The 19,851-nt window shown below is 32.9% G+C and overlaps 1 protein-coding gene across 2 annotated transcripts in view; it reads right to left on the reverse strand.

The window, feature by feature from the left end:
* The window catches only part of Prkg1 (protein kinase cGMP-dependent 1), a 1,145,359-nt gene that overhangs the window by 187,720 nt on the left and 937,788 nt on the right, over window positions 1-19,851 (reverse strand). For both annotated transcript variants that reach the window (XM_076834291.1, XM_076834290.1), the window contains exons 6-7: window positions 14,290-14,367; window positions 6,878-6,972 (exon numbers count right to left, since the gene is read on the reverse strand). In XM_076834291.1, coding sequence (XP_076690406.1) covers window positions 6,878-6,972; window positions 14,290-14,367 — 173 coding nt within the window. The remainder of the gene's footprint in view (window positions 1-6,877; window positions 6,973-14,289; window positions 14,368-19,851) is intronic.

Below are 19,851 nucleotides of genomic sequence, written 5' to 3' on the forward strand. Positions count from 1 at the left end.
TTCCATTTAAATTGATGTTGGCCTGATTTGTTCTTCTTTTTCTAGGACTTTGAGATATAATGTTAAGTCATTTATTTGTTGACTTTATCTTCTTTTAAGGAATGAACTCCATGCAATGAACTTTCCTTTTAGTACTGCATTCATAGTGTCCCAGAGATTTCTGTGTTCTCATTCACCTCTAAGAATTTTTTAATCTCCTTCTTGATGTCTTTTGCAACCCATTGTTCATTCAGCAGCATATTATTTAGTCTCCAGGTGTTGTTGTAGTCTTTACTTTTTATTTTATCATTGATTTCTAATTTCATCCTATTATGATCTGATAGAATGCAGGGTAGTATCAGAGTTCCTAAATCTAACCACTGAGGTGACCAAGTAAAAATTCCAAAGGTAGCTTTAAAAAATAGTCATTGGAATCAACCCCAGTGAATTGAATGAACTTAAGACTTAATGCAGTTGAAGGGAAAATAGAGAATTGCATGATTACCTAAAAGAATCTGTCCAAATCCCATTATAAATGTAGCACAGAATAATATAAAGAAGATAAAAATATATGAATAAGAAAGTAAAGATAGTAGGATGAGGAGGGTAATCCAAACTATTAAGAGTTCCAAAACAAGAGAGTAGAAGAAGTGGGGAGAAGAAAAATGTAGAGATAATGCTGAGAATTTTCTAGAATTGAGAAAGATTCATTCTCAGAGTGAACACACTTAGTTTACATGAAGGGTAAATTAAACATATCCGTCCCCACATTGACTATGACAAAAACGTGTAGTGTCAAAGACAGAGCCATGAAAGAAAAACCCTACATAAATAGGAATGGTAATTTGAATGCCTACAGATTATACATGCCAAAAGACAATATAATAGTGTGTAAAATGTCAAAAAAAAAATAAAATTTGACCTCCATCTTTATACCTAAACCAATATTCATTTATGTATAGTCAAAGACAGTAAGCACATAAAGATTACTGAAAAATAAACTCAAAAGGAATAAAATGAGTGCAAGAAGCAAGAAAGGACGAAGTCGTTGGTACGTTAAATAAATAGATTTCAGTGGCGATTTTAAAAATAGGGTAAATATAATGACTCAGATTCAGGGGTTTATCTACCAGGTAGAACTGTAAACTAGGAAACTAAGTGGAAGATGGGTTGGAAAAAATTTGGAGTTAAATACACTAAGATATTTGTACTATTACAAAGAAAGAGATAGCTACCGATTGCCATTATGTGTTAAATGTGCATACAAAAATCTAAAGATCATTTAAGAATAAAAAGAATGTAATACTTCTAATGAAGGAATGATGCAAATGTAGTATGACAACAGAAAGAAAAAAGGGAAAAGTGTATATTGATCCAGAGTAAAATTTCACGTAAGTAAAATTTTAAATACAAATAAGAGTCCATGCTTATGAGTGTGTGTGTGTGCACGCACATGTTCAGTAATATACATAACCTACATCAGAATGGTGACATTGGGAGGAATGCACTAGTGGAGAAAAGCACTAGTGGAGGGTAGAAATAAAGTTTGAATTCTATCCATAAATTTGTATTTCCAAATAAATATATGATTGATGATCAAATTTAAATATAATATATTCTCTATTATGATTTTGTTATTTTTTTAAAAAGCATAAGCCAAAATCAAGATGGTTCAGGAATGTTAAGTAACATTCCCAAGATCATAATCCAAGAGGGAGAAGCCAGGGAAGTACAGATTCTAATAGCAAGGTCTGTTAAACTGGCTTTGGCTCATTCGTTTTTGCATTAACATGAACAGGACTTGGCATGTGGCACAGGAATTCAGAATGAGAGGCAACAGCTGGGATAGTTCCTGGAGGGAAGGCCCTGATGATAGTGGTCTGATATTAAATGCCACCATTTTACAGGGAGCCTCAGGCTACATTTAGCATCCAGAGGTCTGGTCCAGTTGTAGAGCAGCCAAATCTTAGAGAATCATAGGTTCTGCATTATGGAAACTTTGAGACTGTGTAGTTCAATTGGTTTAGTTTACAGGTTCAGAAAGGGAGACTTGTTCAAAGTTATGTAAGCAGTGAGTGACAGACTCACAGTCTAATACTATTCCAATTATTCCAAGTGCTCTACACTTGTCAAATAGCAGCAGAACACTCTTGAGAAAGAATGACCACATGTGATGTGAAGATGATGGTGATGGGCATTACACTATATTTTAGACCCTCATCAAATCACTTTACAAATATCCTCTTAATTAATCCTCAGAACAAGCCCAAAGTTAGGTACAACTATAATCTCCATTTCAGATAAAAAAAAAAAACCTTCTAAAGTTTCATAATTAGTATATAATAGAACTCTAATTCAGGAAGTCTGACTTTTTTTTGAGCTAAAACTCTTTTAATTGTATGAGATGCTAAAGACTCAAATGTTAGCAGAAAGAAAGGTGGATGCCAAGAAGTACAATTGCATTTTTCTTGGGTTGAACTTGAATATATTGAATACAATTGCATCCTTCTTGGGTTTAACTTGAATTTATTTTCCTTCATTAGATATGCAAAGGTAATGTTTGGCTTAGAATTCAACATTATGTGAGGCTTACATGTATTCTATATGGTTTCAACTCAGGTAGAAATGTGGAGCAATAAGTCAGAGTGTAAATGGATTGACTCCTATTATTGGACTAAACCTGAAATATTTTTTTTCAGCAAAACTGATTTTCATGCATATAGGGAGTATTTATACCCCAAACAAAATATTTCACCCTTTCTCTGGTATGGATAACCATTATCAACATAAAATGACACATTAGCCAAACAACAGTATTTAGTTTGCTTGATACCAAAGTGAAAGAATAAGTGACTCAAATTTTTCTAGTGATGATATGCTATGAGTTAGTGGCTATTAATAATATAGTTTAATAAAGATCTATATTTATGACTCCACTGTCTCCATCCAAGAAAGAAATAAATCTTGTTACTTCTACAGGTAAGTGGTCCACAGTGAATAGGTGGCTGAGTTCACATTTCATCAGTCATTCATTTATCTACTGTCCTTAATCAATACAAGTATGAGGCAATCTCAAATTTTTAAATTTCAATGATGTTTTCATTTCATTCAATTACAATATTTTAACAATCTGCTGAACATACACTCAGGGGATAAAACAAAATTTCTCAATACATAAAAGTTTTATTTGTTGGAAAACCACATATCTTTAATGCATTGTTATATACTCAGAAAGAGTGCTGACTATAAAATTTTTCTTCCACTGTAAAAAATTATAGGGTTTTCACATAAGAATAACTATTACCCAAAGGATATACAGTACACAGTTGCCCAAAGAACTTATATTCTGAGGTCTTATCCATCAACAAACTATTTTGAGGGAAAGTAGTGAAACAAATCAATTTTATTTGTGTAATACTAGAATTTCTTGTGTGAAACATTGAAATTGAAAGAAAAGATCACAAAAGAACACAGAAACACGGGTGAAAAACAAGTTACAGACATAGGACATGAAAACACTGAACTGTGATGAACTCAGATCAAGAAAATGATCAATAAGGGTTAACCTAATAAGCTTAGGTAGATACAGTTTTGAAAGAGGCACATATGATTGACAGAATTCATAAAATGGCAGTCTACAGGCCAACATTCTTCAGAAACGATTTGGGGCTTGTATATTTGCTATTGTTTTCCCAACAGAGTTTAAAAATTATACTTTATATTTTTAAAATCTATTTTTTCTGTTTTTCTTAATAAGTTGAGATCACATTATAGAGAAGGAATAAATTAGAGTTTAGTAATTGCTGTCCATTACACAAAGTTTTCCAGTTTGCGTCTCTGCTTTATTCATCCTTTTTATTCATTTACATGACTAACCTGCCCCCTATAGTCAAGTGAGCTCAAATCCATTTAGGTATCACCAAACAATTTAAAGTAGTGAAGGTAATCAATGACAGAATGTATTGAAATATTGGGTATCATTAGAGAGGTATTTTTTCATTCATCTCTTCATTCATTAATCTATTCATTCTTTCAACAAATACTTGTTGAATATCTGATAAGTGCAAGAATCTAGAATCAGATCAGATGTATTTTAATATATGAAATAAGCTCTTTTACTGACATGACATGATTGTCATGTCCTGTGATGCTTGCCTCCTTCTGCCATGATGTCCTGTCTCACCTCAGGCCTAGAGCAGTGAAGTTGGCCATCTATGAACTGAGACCTCTGAAACCATGAGATCACACAGACAATGAGAGTCAACTACATAAGGATCTTGGCAACTGGGACAATGAAAAGGACAAGAAAAGTGGATGAATAGGGGAAGTAATCTAGAGAAAACAAATTAAGACTTTGTGTTGAAGCTGCCTCTAAGGGATGTTTCCTTCAAAAATAAATAAGGAGAAAATGGGGTCTGCAGGCATTGCTCAGTGGTAGGGTACTTGCCTAGTACATGTTGAGGCTCTGAGTTTCATTCCCAGTACCGCCAAAGCGGAAAAATCATCAGGAACAGAAATAAGTAAAGCAAAGGGCTTGAGGACACAAATCATAAAAAGGTATAAGTTTGTTGACTCTGAGTGAGTGATGTATACGTTTGACAAGTGTCCATTCAAGACCATCAGAGATTTGAGAGAGAAGCTCTCTGTATCAAGAGCAGAGAAAGAGACTTACACGAGAAAACATAAAAGTGGTAACTCAAACTTTGATAACTGGAAAATACTGATTTTTCAGGTATCCCCACAGAAAATTTTCTTCTTTTCACCTCCATCCTTAGTAATAAATGTTATCTTTAAGAATATATAAAAGGATATGAAATAAGAAATGCTAAGGAGTGCTAATAATTTAAATAGTCCCCAAAATGGGAAAATTTTAAGAAGAAAAGAGTAATCAATAGTAAAATGTGCTAAAAAGTATAGTTAAATAAAGATAAAAAACAAAGACCTTAGTACTTAAAAGAGACCAATAAAGTCACACTTAGTAGTGGAAAACTGAGAATAAAGGGTGTAAGAAAAAAGGAGCGGTCAGAATAAAATGGGAGTGGCTATGGAGGGAAGTTGTGGGGTTGGATGAAGAGAGGAAGGTGGGTTGGTTATTCCATAGCCTGTTAAGATGACCAGTGGAGAGGACTGAATATATGCAAAAGAAAGTTCTATTACCAGATAGTCCATGAGTATTCTCATGTGTTGGAAAGGACCCAATCCAAATGTACTATTTATTTAAACTTTGATATTAGAGCAAAATTTGGCAACTTTTTCATTAACCATATTCTCAAGGTCATTCCTTGGGAAACTAAACTAATTTTTTACCATGGAAGTCTTCTTTAATTGACGTCAAAATTCAGTGACAATAAACTACTAAAGAAAATATGAAAATCTGTTGATTCCCAATGATAACTTGTTTTCTGACTTTCTACTTGTGATCTTAATTAGAAATGATTGTAAATGTTTCTGTTCTTTCTCTTTCTTTCTCCCCCCCATCCCCCCTCTCCTTCTCTCTTTCTCTCTTTCTTTCTTTTCATTTGTTTGGATCTTTTGCAAGTGATGTTGTTTTCCCCAGAGGCATTTATTGTTGGATCAATGAAATCAGCTGGTATCATTCTACAGAGCCTTTTACATATTCAATAATCAAAAGAAAGAAAAATTAAGATACAGATGACAGGATTGTGGTGTTCATACTAGGAAAATCACGTTTATTGCATTCCTTTGTGGACCTACACCCAATATGCTATTTCTTCCAATTTTGATGTTAGAAATAGCTAATGGCAAATCCATGTTCACCAGATAAGGATAAAATAATATCAGTAAAATAAAAATAAAAGTTGAGTGTGTTTGATTAAAAATGGTCTGAGTAAGATGTCTTATTAAGATATGTTTGTTTCATTCTGTTGCTGTGAAATAAGAAGAAAAAAGATAAAACCTACCATTTGATTATAGCTTTAAAAATAAAAACTCCTTAAACTATTTTTTTCTGGGTAAATTTTAAGCAAAATGTTTATAATGTAATTTTTAAATGAAGGCACAATTTGAAATGGAAGCAAAACTGATTGTAAATTACATCCTATTGCCATATACACTTCTGTATCTGGAATCCGATACAAAAAATAAATGTTTATTGCTTATTTCTTATTCAAGTGGTACATATACATACAGAACAAATATCTGAAAAGGCCTATCTATATTTACTGATAATTAAGATATGTTGCTTATTGGAAAATGAGAGTATGATTCCCAAATACAACTATCATGCATTCTGCAAAATGAATGGTTCGGTCAACTCGGTTTTTTCCCTATGATGTATGGGAAGAAATCTCAAGAGCTTGTTTCTTGAGGTCTTAGTTTACAAATGGAGTTTCAGCCACCTTGAAGTATACCTGTGTCCAGCCTTCAGAGCTCATCTGTACTGGATCCAGGTATTCATTATCACCACCTCCAATTCCCTCTTCCATCTCCATCCCCATAATGGCAATGGCAATGATCACCCAGAGGTGAACACTAGAAAGAATTTACTGCTTTATGATCCATTATTTGTACAATTAGGCTTAGGGATCTTGAAATTCTCAGCCCATTAGGTCCCTATAAAGCTAAATAGAATTGTTGTACAGAGTAATTTTGCAGAGACTTCTCTCTTTAAGAGTCATTATAGAGATTGCCATTAGGGAACACAAATCTTAGAAATCTTTTTGTTAATATAACAATGATTGATTAAATGGTGACAAATCAATTCTATGGTCTAGCCAAATAGATTACAAATTCAACTGAAAATAAATAAAAATGACTGTCATAGGTCTGTATCTATATTATATTTTAAGTACTAAAGAAAGGGCTCATTTTGCTAGGAATTCCAAATTTAAAACAGGAACACAGGATTCAAAAAACTGTGCAACATGTGGTCACTTACCCCTGCAAAGCTTTCTCTCCAAACCAGTCTCCTTTTCCTAAAGTCCTAAGAAAGACTGGGTCTTCACTAGGTGAGTCTTCGCGAGTAACATTCACCTGCAAAAAGAAACAATAAAGTCTAAGTCTGCTGCATATCCAGGAGGATCAGGTGAATAATAATTGATAAGGTTAATTTCATTACTGCTTTTTAAAACATTTTTATTTTTTAAAAAAAGAGTTTAGATTACCATTAACTAGTTCAAAGAATAATATCACAAATTCTAATTCAATGACAAGAAATTATTCTAAAACATTTGTTACCATTTCAAGCTATTTTTAAGAAATAATATATTAGGTAATCTTAATTTCACTTACTCTTCCTCTATTCTCATTTTCCTACACTCTTAGGCAACCACTCTAACAGTGAGCATTCTATCAATCTATTTATATGTTCATAGATATGTTCATAGATATGTTAAAATATATGAATAATCACAGGTATCATTCTGAAATGTATTTTTCTCTAAATATTGTTTTAATTATTTATTACATGCTTATTAATTTTAATGTATTAGAGTTTTATTGTATAAATACATTTTCTTTCAAGTTGGGCATTTGTATTGTTTCCACGTTCTTTTGTTTTTTTGTTTTTTCCTGCAATGAGCATTCTCTACACACCTCTGCATGCACATCCAGCTTCTCTAAGAAATTTCTATTTCCCTCAGAAGAACCCAACCTTCATTCAAAGACCCATCCCATTTTCACAAAGCCACACTGCAGGCTCTTCTGGGCTATATAGCCCTTGTGATCCACATGCTTCATTCAACAGGATTTCTTTTTAAAAAGATATACAAATCACATACATGTCTTTTTTTAACATAAATAGTGTGTTCTTCAAAGAAAGGTGACTTTTTCTGGCATTCTCTACAATTTGTAAGAAGTTCATAATAAATTGTCATAATTGTTTAACAGAAAACTTCATTACTATAACAAGATTTCCCAGTGCATACAGGACTTGTGACATGGGTGACAACCCATAGAAGGTAAGTGCTTTCTTGTTGCATGAACAAAGACATAAATAGAGTAAGTTTTACCTTTGTATTAATTCACTTCTATCTTAAGCTCTGTAATATTCATAATACTGTCTATGTGTCATCCAAAAAGTTAAATGGTTAAAATTCACCTACCCGAAAAATGTAATGAAGTAGAAAAACTAATGTCTTGAGACAATGCCAGACACTTAGACACATTTAAAAATACTATGCTTCAGATTTCTGAATCTTAGGATTGGATGTCAATGACCAGAATTTTTATTAGTACCAGTAGCCTATGTAAGGTGGAAGGAATTCAATTATTATTCTCCACTGATCCATTTGATTACTCCTCTACACAGCATTTCAAACCGTGGAAATTTAGTTTTTAACACTCTTATTTACTACAAAGCTATATCACAGAGACATTCATTTGCATAGTGATGAGGTATTTATAGATGTGGAAACTTTGGTAGGTTGTCTTATTTAAAATAAAAGTTAATGGGCCTTATCCTTGGGTTTCTGATTGATTCAAGTTAATATATTTAGCCAAAATTCATTTCTGCTATTTGTGTATCCATATATATATGGATACACACATACACACAATTTGCTAATTCTTCTATTAGAATGATGTGGTTTGCTTCCCATTTTAGTTTTATATATTTATATAATATATAATATATTTATATATATATATTTATGGTGATATTAACACTGTTTCTATGAACATTCTTCTACATGTTTTCTGGTGTCCATGGGTAGTAGGTAAATACTTATGAATAAAGAGCAAGTTTATTAAGTATGCATCTTCAGTTTACTAGGTACTGACTCACTTATGATACATATGCACATTCATACCATCAATAAATGAAAGTTCATCTTATGTTATACAGTCGTCAGGACTTGGTACTGTAGGACTTTGTTTTTCTAGGAAGACAAATAGCAAATAGTATTTTCTTGAGTGATAATGGAGATGAAGCATTTTTATATTTTTTGATCCTTTGTGTTTACTTTTCTGATGATGTGTCTGATCATCCTTTTGTCTACTTTTTTGTGCATTATTCATTTTATTGTTCTATTGTATTTATGTTTTATTACTGTTGATGCTTTAGACTTGGTTTATATTTTACTACCTTCATGTCTTGTTGGAGAAATTATTAATTTTAGTGTAATCACATTGAACTATGTTATCCTTGTTTCTATTTTTTAAAAATCTTAAGAAATCCTTCCCTACTCCAAGAAGGTAGAATTATTCGAATTGTTTTTTAAATTATTTTCTGATTTGTTTTCTTTTATACTTAAGTTTTAATTGACTTTTTTACATGGTGTGAGGTAAGTAACCAAATTTTTTATGTTCCTATGTATAATCATTTTTTAATTTCCATTGCCTGTGTTGTCTTAATCAAGTTTCCACATACTCCTGGATCTATATCTGGGTTCAGTTTATTTGTCTAATCCTGAGGAAAATTATGGTCATGTTTTCTTCATTACCTTAATCTAAATCAAAATATCTACTAAATTATCTCCTTAAAGGTTCCTTTTCCTTTCAAATATTTTCCTATGTTGATCTTCTGCTTTTAATGATGATATCTCAAATAAAATTTCCTCGTAAAAGGACATAGCATTTTTATTAGTTTTATTCCTGGATACTTGATTTAATAAATGATTTTAAAATAACATTTCTAACAAAATATTATCAATATTTAGAAGTGCATATAGATTATTAAATTATCATGAAGTAAAACTGAATTTTGCTTTTGGTTTACAGCTCTATGAATTTAAATGCACATATAAATTTGTATAACCTGCATCCCAATTAGACACAGAACAATTCTATCACCTTAAGAAATTCCCTCATGTATGTGTTTATACTCACATCGACCCCAAATCTTGACCTTAGCAACCAAAAGTCTATTGGCCTCAGGCTAGTTTACTCCTTTCAAGAATGCCAGTTAAATGGAAGCACATAATCCTTAATTTTTTGAGATTGCTTTTTCTTACTCAACATAATGCCTTTGAGATTCATCCAAGTCATTATGCAGTTCAATAGTTTATTCTTTTTACTGCCCAGTATTCCATTGAATGAATATCACAGTTGCTTTACCCATTCACTTGTTGAAGCATATTTACCATGTTTCACAATTATGAACACAGAAATTATAAACATTGTAACATAGATTTTTATGTAAACTATAGTTCAGATTTCTAGAATACAACAAAGTACGATTGCTTTATTTAACTTTATGAGAAAATTTCAAATTGCTCTTCAGATGGGCTTTACCATTTCCAATCACTCTGCATCCTCATTAGCACTCTGTATAATACATTGGTTTTTTCATTTTAAACATTCTGTTAAGTATCTCAGGTTTTTCATGTGCAGCTTTGCTATGATCATGATATTGAGAATCTCTTCATGACACATCTTCCATTTTTATATCTCCTTTGCTGATGTATCTTTTCAAGTCCTTTGTCCATTTTTAAAAATTGGGTAGTTCTGTTTGGGGGTATTGATTATATAGGCTCAATACAAGCCCTTTGCACATATTTAATTTGCAAATATCTTTCCCTGTTAGTTGGTTATCTTTTTAGTCTCTTAACAGAATCTTTCATAGAATAAAATTTCATAAGTATGATAGAGCCCAATTTACCTTTTATTCTTTATAGTTTGTGCTTTTGGTATGATGTCTAGGAGGTTTTTTGTTTTGTTTTGTTTTTACAAAACCCTAAATCATAAAGATTTTCTTTCCAAACAGTTTGTAGATGAACATTTTGCTTTTAAGTCTTTTATCATTCTCTATTTAATTTTTACACAGAGTATGAAGTTTAGGTCCAGTTTTACTTTTCTTTCTTGCCTATGGCCTGCTAATTGTTCAAACACTACTTGTTGAAAAGACTCCCTTATTCACTGACTGTTCTCATTCATTTATTGCTTTTTGTTTCATCATTAATTATGTTAACTGTAGGTACATTGTAGAAGCCATCTATCTGAGAATTTTTATTCTGAACAGATGTTGCATTAGCAAATGGCTTTACTGAATTGGTTGATATGATAATTCAATTGTTCTTTAGACAATTCATATTGTGAGTTTTATTAAGTGATTCATTTTTTTCAATATTTAAATGATAGTAAAATATCAAGATCTGCACTGTCCAATATGATTACCACTAGCTGCATGTAGCTATACATCTATTGTAATGTGGCTACTGGTGCTAAAAAATTGAATATTTGATTTAGCTACTTTTAATTTAGATATCAAATGAGACATAATGGCCACTGAATTAGCCTGTATATACATGGAACATTTTAATAAAGAAAAGTATAGTATACTGAACAGTACTGATCTAGCTAAATTATAACTAATTTTAATAATATATCTATCTACATAAAAACAAGCTAAAATCATATCATCTTTAATAACTTTTTATTTCTAAATATTGTATCCTTTTCTTAAGTTAACATAATAGTTGGGATATCTAATATCACACTGAATAGAAATGGTGATAGCATGTATCTTTATCTTATTCTTAATATAAAAGAAAATGTTACTACACTTCACATATACACAAACATGTATATGCCTATACAAATAAAATTTACATAAGAGAACACTTTCCATATTCAGAAATACTGAGCGTTATGTTAATATGTTTAATCATCATGCTTAAATGCTTGTTAATTCTAAGAAGCAAAGCCATGTACATCTAAATGTCATTTAATAGATAAGAATTTTTTAATCTGTTTTTTCTACTGGTTGCATATAAGACATGTTGAATAGAACCAGAAAAATGAAAATGCATTTCAATTATTCTTGGAATTGTGAAAGTGTTTTATCCAATCCTGTTTAATTTTGGTTTAACTTGTGAATGGAGAAATAGTTTTTAGAGGCTTTACCACTGCAGAGATACACACAGAATTCTTCAATGCTTCCTCCTACTGTTAAGGGTAAAAGTCATTTTTCTGGGCTACTGGAATGCACTGACTAAAATACAGAGAACTAACTCAGCTTCTACCTAAGGCAAGCAGCAGATGCTGTAAGCACTCTGTTTCTAGTTTTAGAAAAATCACTTTGTGTGGATTTAATGGGGGGTGGAAACAAGTATTTCAAAGTCTATAATGTCTCTCTTAGTCTGGATGTACTTAATGGGAGAATGAAAAAATGTTTTACATTTAAATAAAAAAGTTTCACAGTTAAATAAATGAAACTAAACAAGAAAAAATCCATCTGTAACTCCATAGCCCACTGTTGTGTCTTCTTTTATCTCACAACATTTTCTAAAAAGTCTGTTCAATGGTAACAAGAAAAATATCTTCACCAGGGTTACACTTTATAAATTTTACAAATGCATGGGAAAACAGATGCATACCAATATACCTGAAACAAGACACACAATTTTAGAAAATTCTACAACTTATTTGTCTGCTAATCCTAACCTATTTTATCATTGTTCATTTCTTTTTCCTAATTTTTACAACAGGGACTTAAGAATGCTCACCTTCTGTATCTTATAGTGATTCTAATGCATTAATATAATTTTCATATCAACTGATAAAATTAGGACTCACAGGAGCTAACTGTGCAACTTAAAAAAACAAGAAAAAATCCATGCCTGTTTTGAAAAAATCATGACCATGTCAAGAGTCTAATATATCACTCTTTCTCTCCCAGGATCTGCACAATGCACTGAAATATTGTCAAAGGAATTGATTTCTGTAGTCTAACTTCCAAGCTGTTTCTACTATACACATTACAAAACTCATAAAACAGCATCACCTGTTTTCAGCTGAAACTGGTTACAAAAGATTACTACTTTCTCAGGCAATGCTGGAAATCTGCAATAATTGGATGGTCACAAAATCCTGCCATACAGATTACTCCATGACAACAAAGATATCAACCAGATATAATTAAAGTAATTGAAGTCAAACAAACAGATATAATTAAAGTATAAATATTGTTTTCTTCATTTTATTGGGATGTGTCACTGGTGTAAACACTAATATATTCATTTTGTTGATTCAAAATTAGTTCAAATAGGATTCTCTAAAATGTAATTCAAAAATACTTAGAATATTTCACACATCTAATTTACTGTGGCTCTGTAAATCTTTCTATACAAGCTATAGCCGGGCACAGTGGCACACGCCTGTAATTCCAGCTGCTTGGAAGGCTGAGGCAGGATGATTGCAAATTCAAGGCCAGCCTTAGTAACTTAGCAAAGCCCTAAGTCATTTAAAAAGTGAAACCCTGTCTCAAAACAAAAATGGCTAGGGATGTGGCCCAGTTATTAAGTACCCCTTGGTTCAATCCCTGGTACCCCAAAATAAAATTAAATTAAAAAGATAAGCTATAAGTTACCAGAGTCAGTCATCTTTTTAAATTAGAAAAATTACATTTACTTAATTTTTAAAGTGACAATTATAAAAATGTCATATAGTTCCTTTCTATATGCATTTATCTCCCCATCTCTTTCTACACTTAATGCATAGAGACAGAAATACTTTTTAAGAATAATATATGAAAAAGAAAAATAAGTTCTAATCCTGGACTATAGCATAAAGACAATGTTAAAAAATGATTATGGTTTTACTGTTGAAAGAAATTTAAGATTTTTTTTAGCAATATGATAGTAGAGTATTAAGATAAATTTCCATTTCAGGATTAATTCAATTTCTTAGTTTTCAAATATAAATTGTAATATACATTGAAATATATAGTTGAAAAACCAAAACAATATAAAGAGTAAAGTATTAGTTTTCATTCACACTCATTGTCTACCCTATTATTACTTGTCCTATACTTTGCCACTTTTAATAGTTTCTTAGTCTTTACCCAATATTCTTCATGAAGCTACAATACAACATGGAAACATTTATGTTTTTATTGACCTCAGAATGTTGAGCAATTTGCCTCATGTGACTAAATTGAGTAAGTTTAAAGGCAAACTCAAACTTACACTGTCTGATTTTAAAAGTCAGATGCTTCATTATATCAATGTTACTGCTCCTGAAGACTGGATGGATCTTTTAGGTGCCCTTAGTTATTTTTGTTGTTATTGTTATTGTTGTATGGTTTTAATTTGGGAGATCTCTTTTTATTTTTTATTTTCTTTTAAGTTGAAAGAAGTTTGGTAATGTTTTTATGGAGACCTTTCTATTAACACAGACTTACCAGTGTCCTCTATAAGAACTATTATGATTATTAGCACTCAGGCTACTTACTGGTCTTCCAAGTTACACTCTTCTTCACCCTAAATCATTCATTAGAAGATCCATTTTCAAATATTTCTCTGTCAGAGTCAGAAGATATGGACAACCCGAGATCAACACCTGTGTTCCTGCAGTGCTGCTGAATACCCCGGGCTGCCTTCCTCCATCACTTCTGGTGCCACCAAAGCTTACCTTTCCTTTGCTGATGATAAAGAAGGTGTCCCCTCTTGCTCCTTGCCTGATAATATATTCCCCATTTTCATAGTGAGTCTGAAAAATAGAAATAGTGAGAGAAAATATTAAGAAAGGAGTGATCTACAAAACAGTTCAACTTCTTCAAATATCAGTCCTCAGGGATGCAGTCACCCTGAAGGAATTTCTTCTCCCAAGCTGAGAATCTATTGTGATCTGAAAACGGATAATAGTCAATAAATGCAATCATTACAAAGATATCACATCTACAATGCTCATTTAAAAATGTTTTGTGAATGTCATTTTTCTTGGTAATTATATTTATCTTTTTAAATTCACTCATTTCAGTTGTTTGATGAAAATACTTTTTTCTTCTATCAACTAACATGAAATGAAATAGCAGAGCTACTAATTAAACCAATCTTTCTGTATAATTTTATTTGTCATTCTCATTTTGTTTTACCATTCTCATAATGATAGCTTATTTTTTTCCCTCTGAAAAATTACTGTGGCACATAAAAAAAAAATCTTCATTTGAATCTAGGTTTACTTTTACTGTGAATTAAATGACCCAAGATACTTTTTAAGGCACCACTTCATGACTTAATGTCTTTGCTTGAGCAATTTAGGTTTAGCCCTGTTAAACAGAGTGTCTTAATTTTATGGGCTAAATTCTGGTCCAGCATCTGTCCAGCATAAACTATCAAATGAAGAGCAAGCTAAGACTGTAAGAGGATTATCACAGCCAGTGGGTCTGACTCAGATATCACCACTAAGTCCATTCCCAGGGTGAAGATTACTCCTGCAATAAACAAAAGTAATTTCTATAAGGAAAGGTGGAAGAAAGTGTGTTGCTGGGTCAGGAGGAAAAACAGAAAAATGTAATGGTACCATCTGGCCCCATCCTTCTCTGCAGCTTAGCAGGAGAGCTATGTCTTGGGAAAGAAAATATTACCTTACATACCACTTAGGAAACAGATTTCATGGTTTACACAAAACATCCATTAGACTAATCACTACTATTTGTCTTTATATTTCAATACCATTTTTTCTTAGCACTTTATTCTCTTCTATCTTAAAATGACCTTTCAATAATATTTGATATTGAAAATAGCCATATTTTCCTTATGTATTTATAAATTTAACATATTACCTAATCTGTCACTTATTATTTTTCACTCAAATTAGTTCATTTGCCTAGAAACAAGATTTTTAGTTAACAAAGTTTTTCCTTATTTTCCTTGTCAATCTCAGTCATTATATGGTACATATAATCTGTTATGTACCTTTTAAGACTATTTTCCTACATTATAAATATGTATGCATATACACATATACATATAAATAATTATTTATAAACAAAATCAGGATTATAGGATGCACATTATTTACCTAATTTATTCTATTTAGCAAGGTTATCTATGTTTGATTTCCATCTTGCTTCATTAGAATTGGAAGATCTTTACAACATGGAGGTTTGAAAAACAAAATCACAATAGTCTGCTTTTTATATCCATTCAAACATTTTTTAATGTCCTTCTTATAGGCATTGATTACACAAAGATGAGTTAAGACAAAATTCCTAATAGCAACACCTAGTAGACCTTTTTTTGATGGTAGAAATTCTACAGTTGCATTGTCCAGCATGGTAGCCACTTGCTACTTGGGTTGCTGAGCCTTCACAGTATTTTCAAGTGTGTTTAATTTTATTTAAAATAGCCACACATTTCTAGTAGCTATTGAATTGGATAGCACAGGTAACAGCTAAAAGTGACAAGCAGAGAGTCACAATTTGCAGAAGTTGGGCAGGGGGAAGGCCGGCATCTGTCCCACTCTTGATGTTTCCTCCCATATGAATGGAACTCAATAAAACCCAGACCTCTCTTTTCCTTCCCTCACTCTTGCACTAAAGGAGATGACATGATGACATGGCTTATCTGATCAATTTGTAAGTAATCCACAATGTATGCTCATCTCTGCTTCTTATTTCTTCGCTGTGGAGGGAGCTTCTCCCTGAAGGAGGGCATCCTTGGCTGCTTCTCCAGGGGAAAGTTCTTCTTCCTGTTGCAGCGACTGTGTCCCTGTCTCTAATTCTGTAACATGATAGCTACTTCAGCCCCATTAAATGATCTGGTTTGGGACCCAAACTACATCCTCTAACTCACATTTTATTAGTAGTCAGAAGAAAATATAATAAAATATTATTATTTTGTAATATTACTTTAGCTTTATTTATCTTACAATTCATCTTATTTATCACTTGGTTCCTAAACCAAGACTATTCAAAACCTCAAAATTATTCAGTATGCACAATGCTACATTGTACTAAAACCCAGGGTTAAGTGAGAAAAGTCTTGAGGAAACCTGACTTTTCCCCATAGTTCATCTGGAAAGGATTCTTGAGTCCCACCTAAAGGATGAAGAAGAGGTCACTGGATATTCAGTAGGAAAATGCCACCTCAAGAAGAGGAGATGCAGCAACTTATTATGGTCTCATAATACTACAGATATATAATTTTTTTTGAAAAAAATGCAAATAAGTTTGAAGAAGTCTTAGCTCATCTGAGATCATTTCCTTCCTCTCCTTCCTTAAAAACACAGTCATATTCATATGAGAGTTATTTCCCATCAAAAAGAAAAAGTTATTTGTCCCTATTAAAAGTTGCAAAGGTAAGTGTTTCCTAGCCCCAGCACTACTAATGTTTTGAAGCAGATAGTTCTTTGTTTTAGGGAGCTGTTCTGGATACCCTGTCTGACATAGGCATCCCTGATCTCTACCCATTAGATACCAGTAGCACTCCAGTCCTAGTTGTAAAAATAAAAAATGTCCCAAGACATTGCCAATTAATGTTTTGGAGGCACATTTGAACCTAATTGAGAACAGCAATTCTAAATTGTTCACGTTCTTCATTACTTCATCTTAGAGAATTGAGAGGTTAGCAGAAATATCCAGAAACAGTCTAGTTATTTAGTTCATCTGAATTATCTAATAATCTTTTTAATATCATCTGACATAGATTTTATAACTTAACATTCACAAATGTCATATCAATTATTTTAGTTCACTTACATAAGCACTCACTGAACATATTTCCATGCTGCATAAGTTCATAAAACTCAGAGATTCAGAGAGGGGCCTATGGGACAGTGCCTAAAGCCATTCCACGTTTGAGAAAGATAATATTAGTGGTGTCATAACACCAGAACTGGAATGTCTATGCTCCCCTGAAATATTTCACTGTACCTGAGGAGGAGAAGACCATGCATGCTGATTCTCTGAAAGGTACTCCAATTATGCTAACCAAAAGCCAGCAATTTCACTATTTTTGAGGTTCAATTTGTAGCTCTGCCAGTTTCTTATCTCAAATTAAATCACAAAAGTACAGAGAGCTTCAAATGGGAAGAAACCCTAGCATTTAGTTAGTTTCCTTGTAAAGGATTCCAGATTTGTTAGGATAAAAGCCAATCTCTCTAACACAGCCTATAAGACTGTGTATAACCTGCTCAATGCCATGGTTTCTTTGCACCCTTCCCTCACTTTGCCCTGCAGGCAGTTCCTCAACTGTGCCACCACCAAGCCTCCATACTCCCAATGCTGCACACCCTTTCATATTTCACCTTGTGACAACCTTCTTCCCTTTTGGATTTTCTCCTTGCCTGACCTGGCCAATCACCTACTGTACACACGCCACCTTCGCCCACCAACCCACACACGCCTCATCCCACCACAACACAGAACCTAGCTAAATTAGATCCATTATTTGAACTAATAATACCATAAAGCTATATTTATTGCCCTTTCCTGAGCTTTCAGTTAATAATTTACTTGTATTGATATTTTTCAATCGATTTTAAGTCCTATGAAAGCAAAATCATGTCTGATTTTTTTTCATTAAAATATCTCCAGTACCCACCTTGTGCTTGGATTAAGTAGAAGCTCCAAAAATATTAATGGCATGAATTAGGTAGTCTTCCTCAATCCCCATCTTTAGCATTGTCCATGGCCCGTTAGTATTGTTTCTACCTATAATACCTGACCCAAGCCCATTTTTTCCCCTTTTTTATCTCCCTATTCCAAGACAAAAATCACATCTTCCTAAGACTAAGTCCTCCTACTTGGTCTACCTGTCTCGGACTCACCTACCACATATCAGTTCATCTATTCTCATTGCAACCAAGTAAAGTTTCAAATAATAAATCAGTTGAAATCATTCTATTATCTAAAATATCCCAATGATTTCTTGGTGCAATTAACACCATAAGCAACTTACTGTGGTCTCTTCAGTTCCCTGCATTCTGACTGGCCACCCCCTCGCCTCTCCATCCTTGTCACCCTCACTCAGTTTCAGACATGCTAGACTTGTATTGCCAGGCTGGGTCTCTCATCAGAACTTTGTACTTAAGGAGCCTTCTGCCTGCAGCACTCTTTTGCAAGATCTTCATTAGCATCTTCTTCTCATCATTGGGCCTCAGCTAGGCCTGTGGTTACTGCCTGAATCATTACATTCCCATCTGCCTTGATTGTACTATTAGAATCTCATCTCTGCTGAGACACCCATTTGTATTTGAACTCCTGGGATTCAGTATAAGTTAACCTGACCACCATTGGATAAGACAGACATTGTAGGGGCAGAATAGCAGGCAGGCCCCTGCCTCCTTCTGATAGCTTTGTATGGGTGTATCCTGAGGACGTGTGATTCGTCCTTGCCTTAATAAGGAACTAGATCTGATTGTTACAAGCTCCCACACTGCTGAAAGGGATAAGTGTGAAAGTGCCCAGGGCAAGAAGATCTGAGACTGAATGAGCTTAATTTAGGGAATTAATTTATGACTTGCACCTGGATGTATGAAGCCACAAGATTGGCTGTCTCCCAACCTGTCTCTCAGGTACTTTGGATTTGACACAAAGGTATAAAAGTTCCCTGCTATGGGCCCAGATGTAATTCTTAAAGGAATTAGAGGGATGGTTACCACAATGAACAGGAATTATTGGCAACTTTGCATTCTCTTTGGGCCTAGGAGACCAAGAAAATGAGTATGTTTCTATGTCCTCTGTTCAATTCAACTCATGAAATCTCTTTAGTGAGTTGCAAACAGGACTCTTTTTTAATGGAACAGAAAACATTGAGTGAATCACATATAGTAAGGATACTTATAAATGAAATAATTTTACACGTATGTGAATACTTATGTGTGTAGTAGACCCTAAGACCAACTGTATTCCTTACCCCAACAATGAAACTTTGATAAGATAAGTACTTTTCTTTCTTTACAAAGGACATAATACCTTTAGAACAGTGAGTTATCTTGACTTCTACATCAACTCACCTTTAGTAATTTTGTCATCATTAACAAATACAATTTTATTTTTTTATTTTTTCTTGAATTATTTCACTTTTTTCTTTTTGAAATTTGTTCTAATTAGTTATACATGACAGTTTAATGCATTTTGACACATCATACATAAATGGAGTATAACTTTTCATTCTCTGTACGTGATGTACAATCACACCAGTTGTGTAGTCATATATGCACACAGGATAATAATGTTGACTCCTTCTA

Source organism: Callospermophilus lateralis, chromosome 15, assembly GCF_048772815.1.
Source record: "Callospermophilus lateralis isolate mCalLat2 chromosome 15, mCalLat2.hap1, whole genome shotgun sequence".
Taxonomy (NCBI): Eukaryota; Metazoa; Chordata; class Mammalia; order Rodentia; family Sciuridae; genus Callospermophilus; species Callospermophilus lateralis.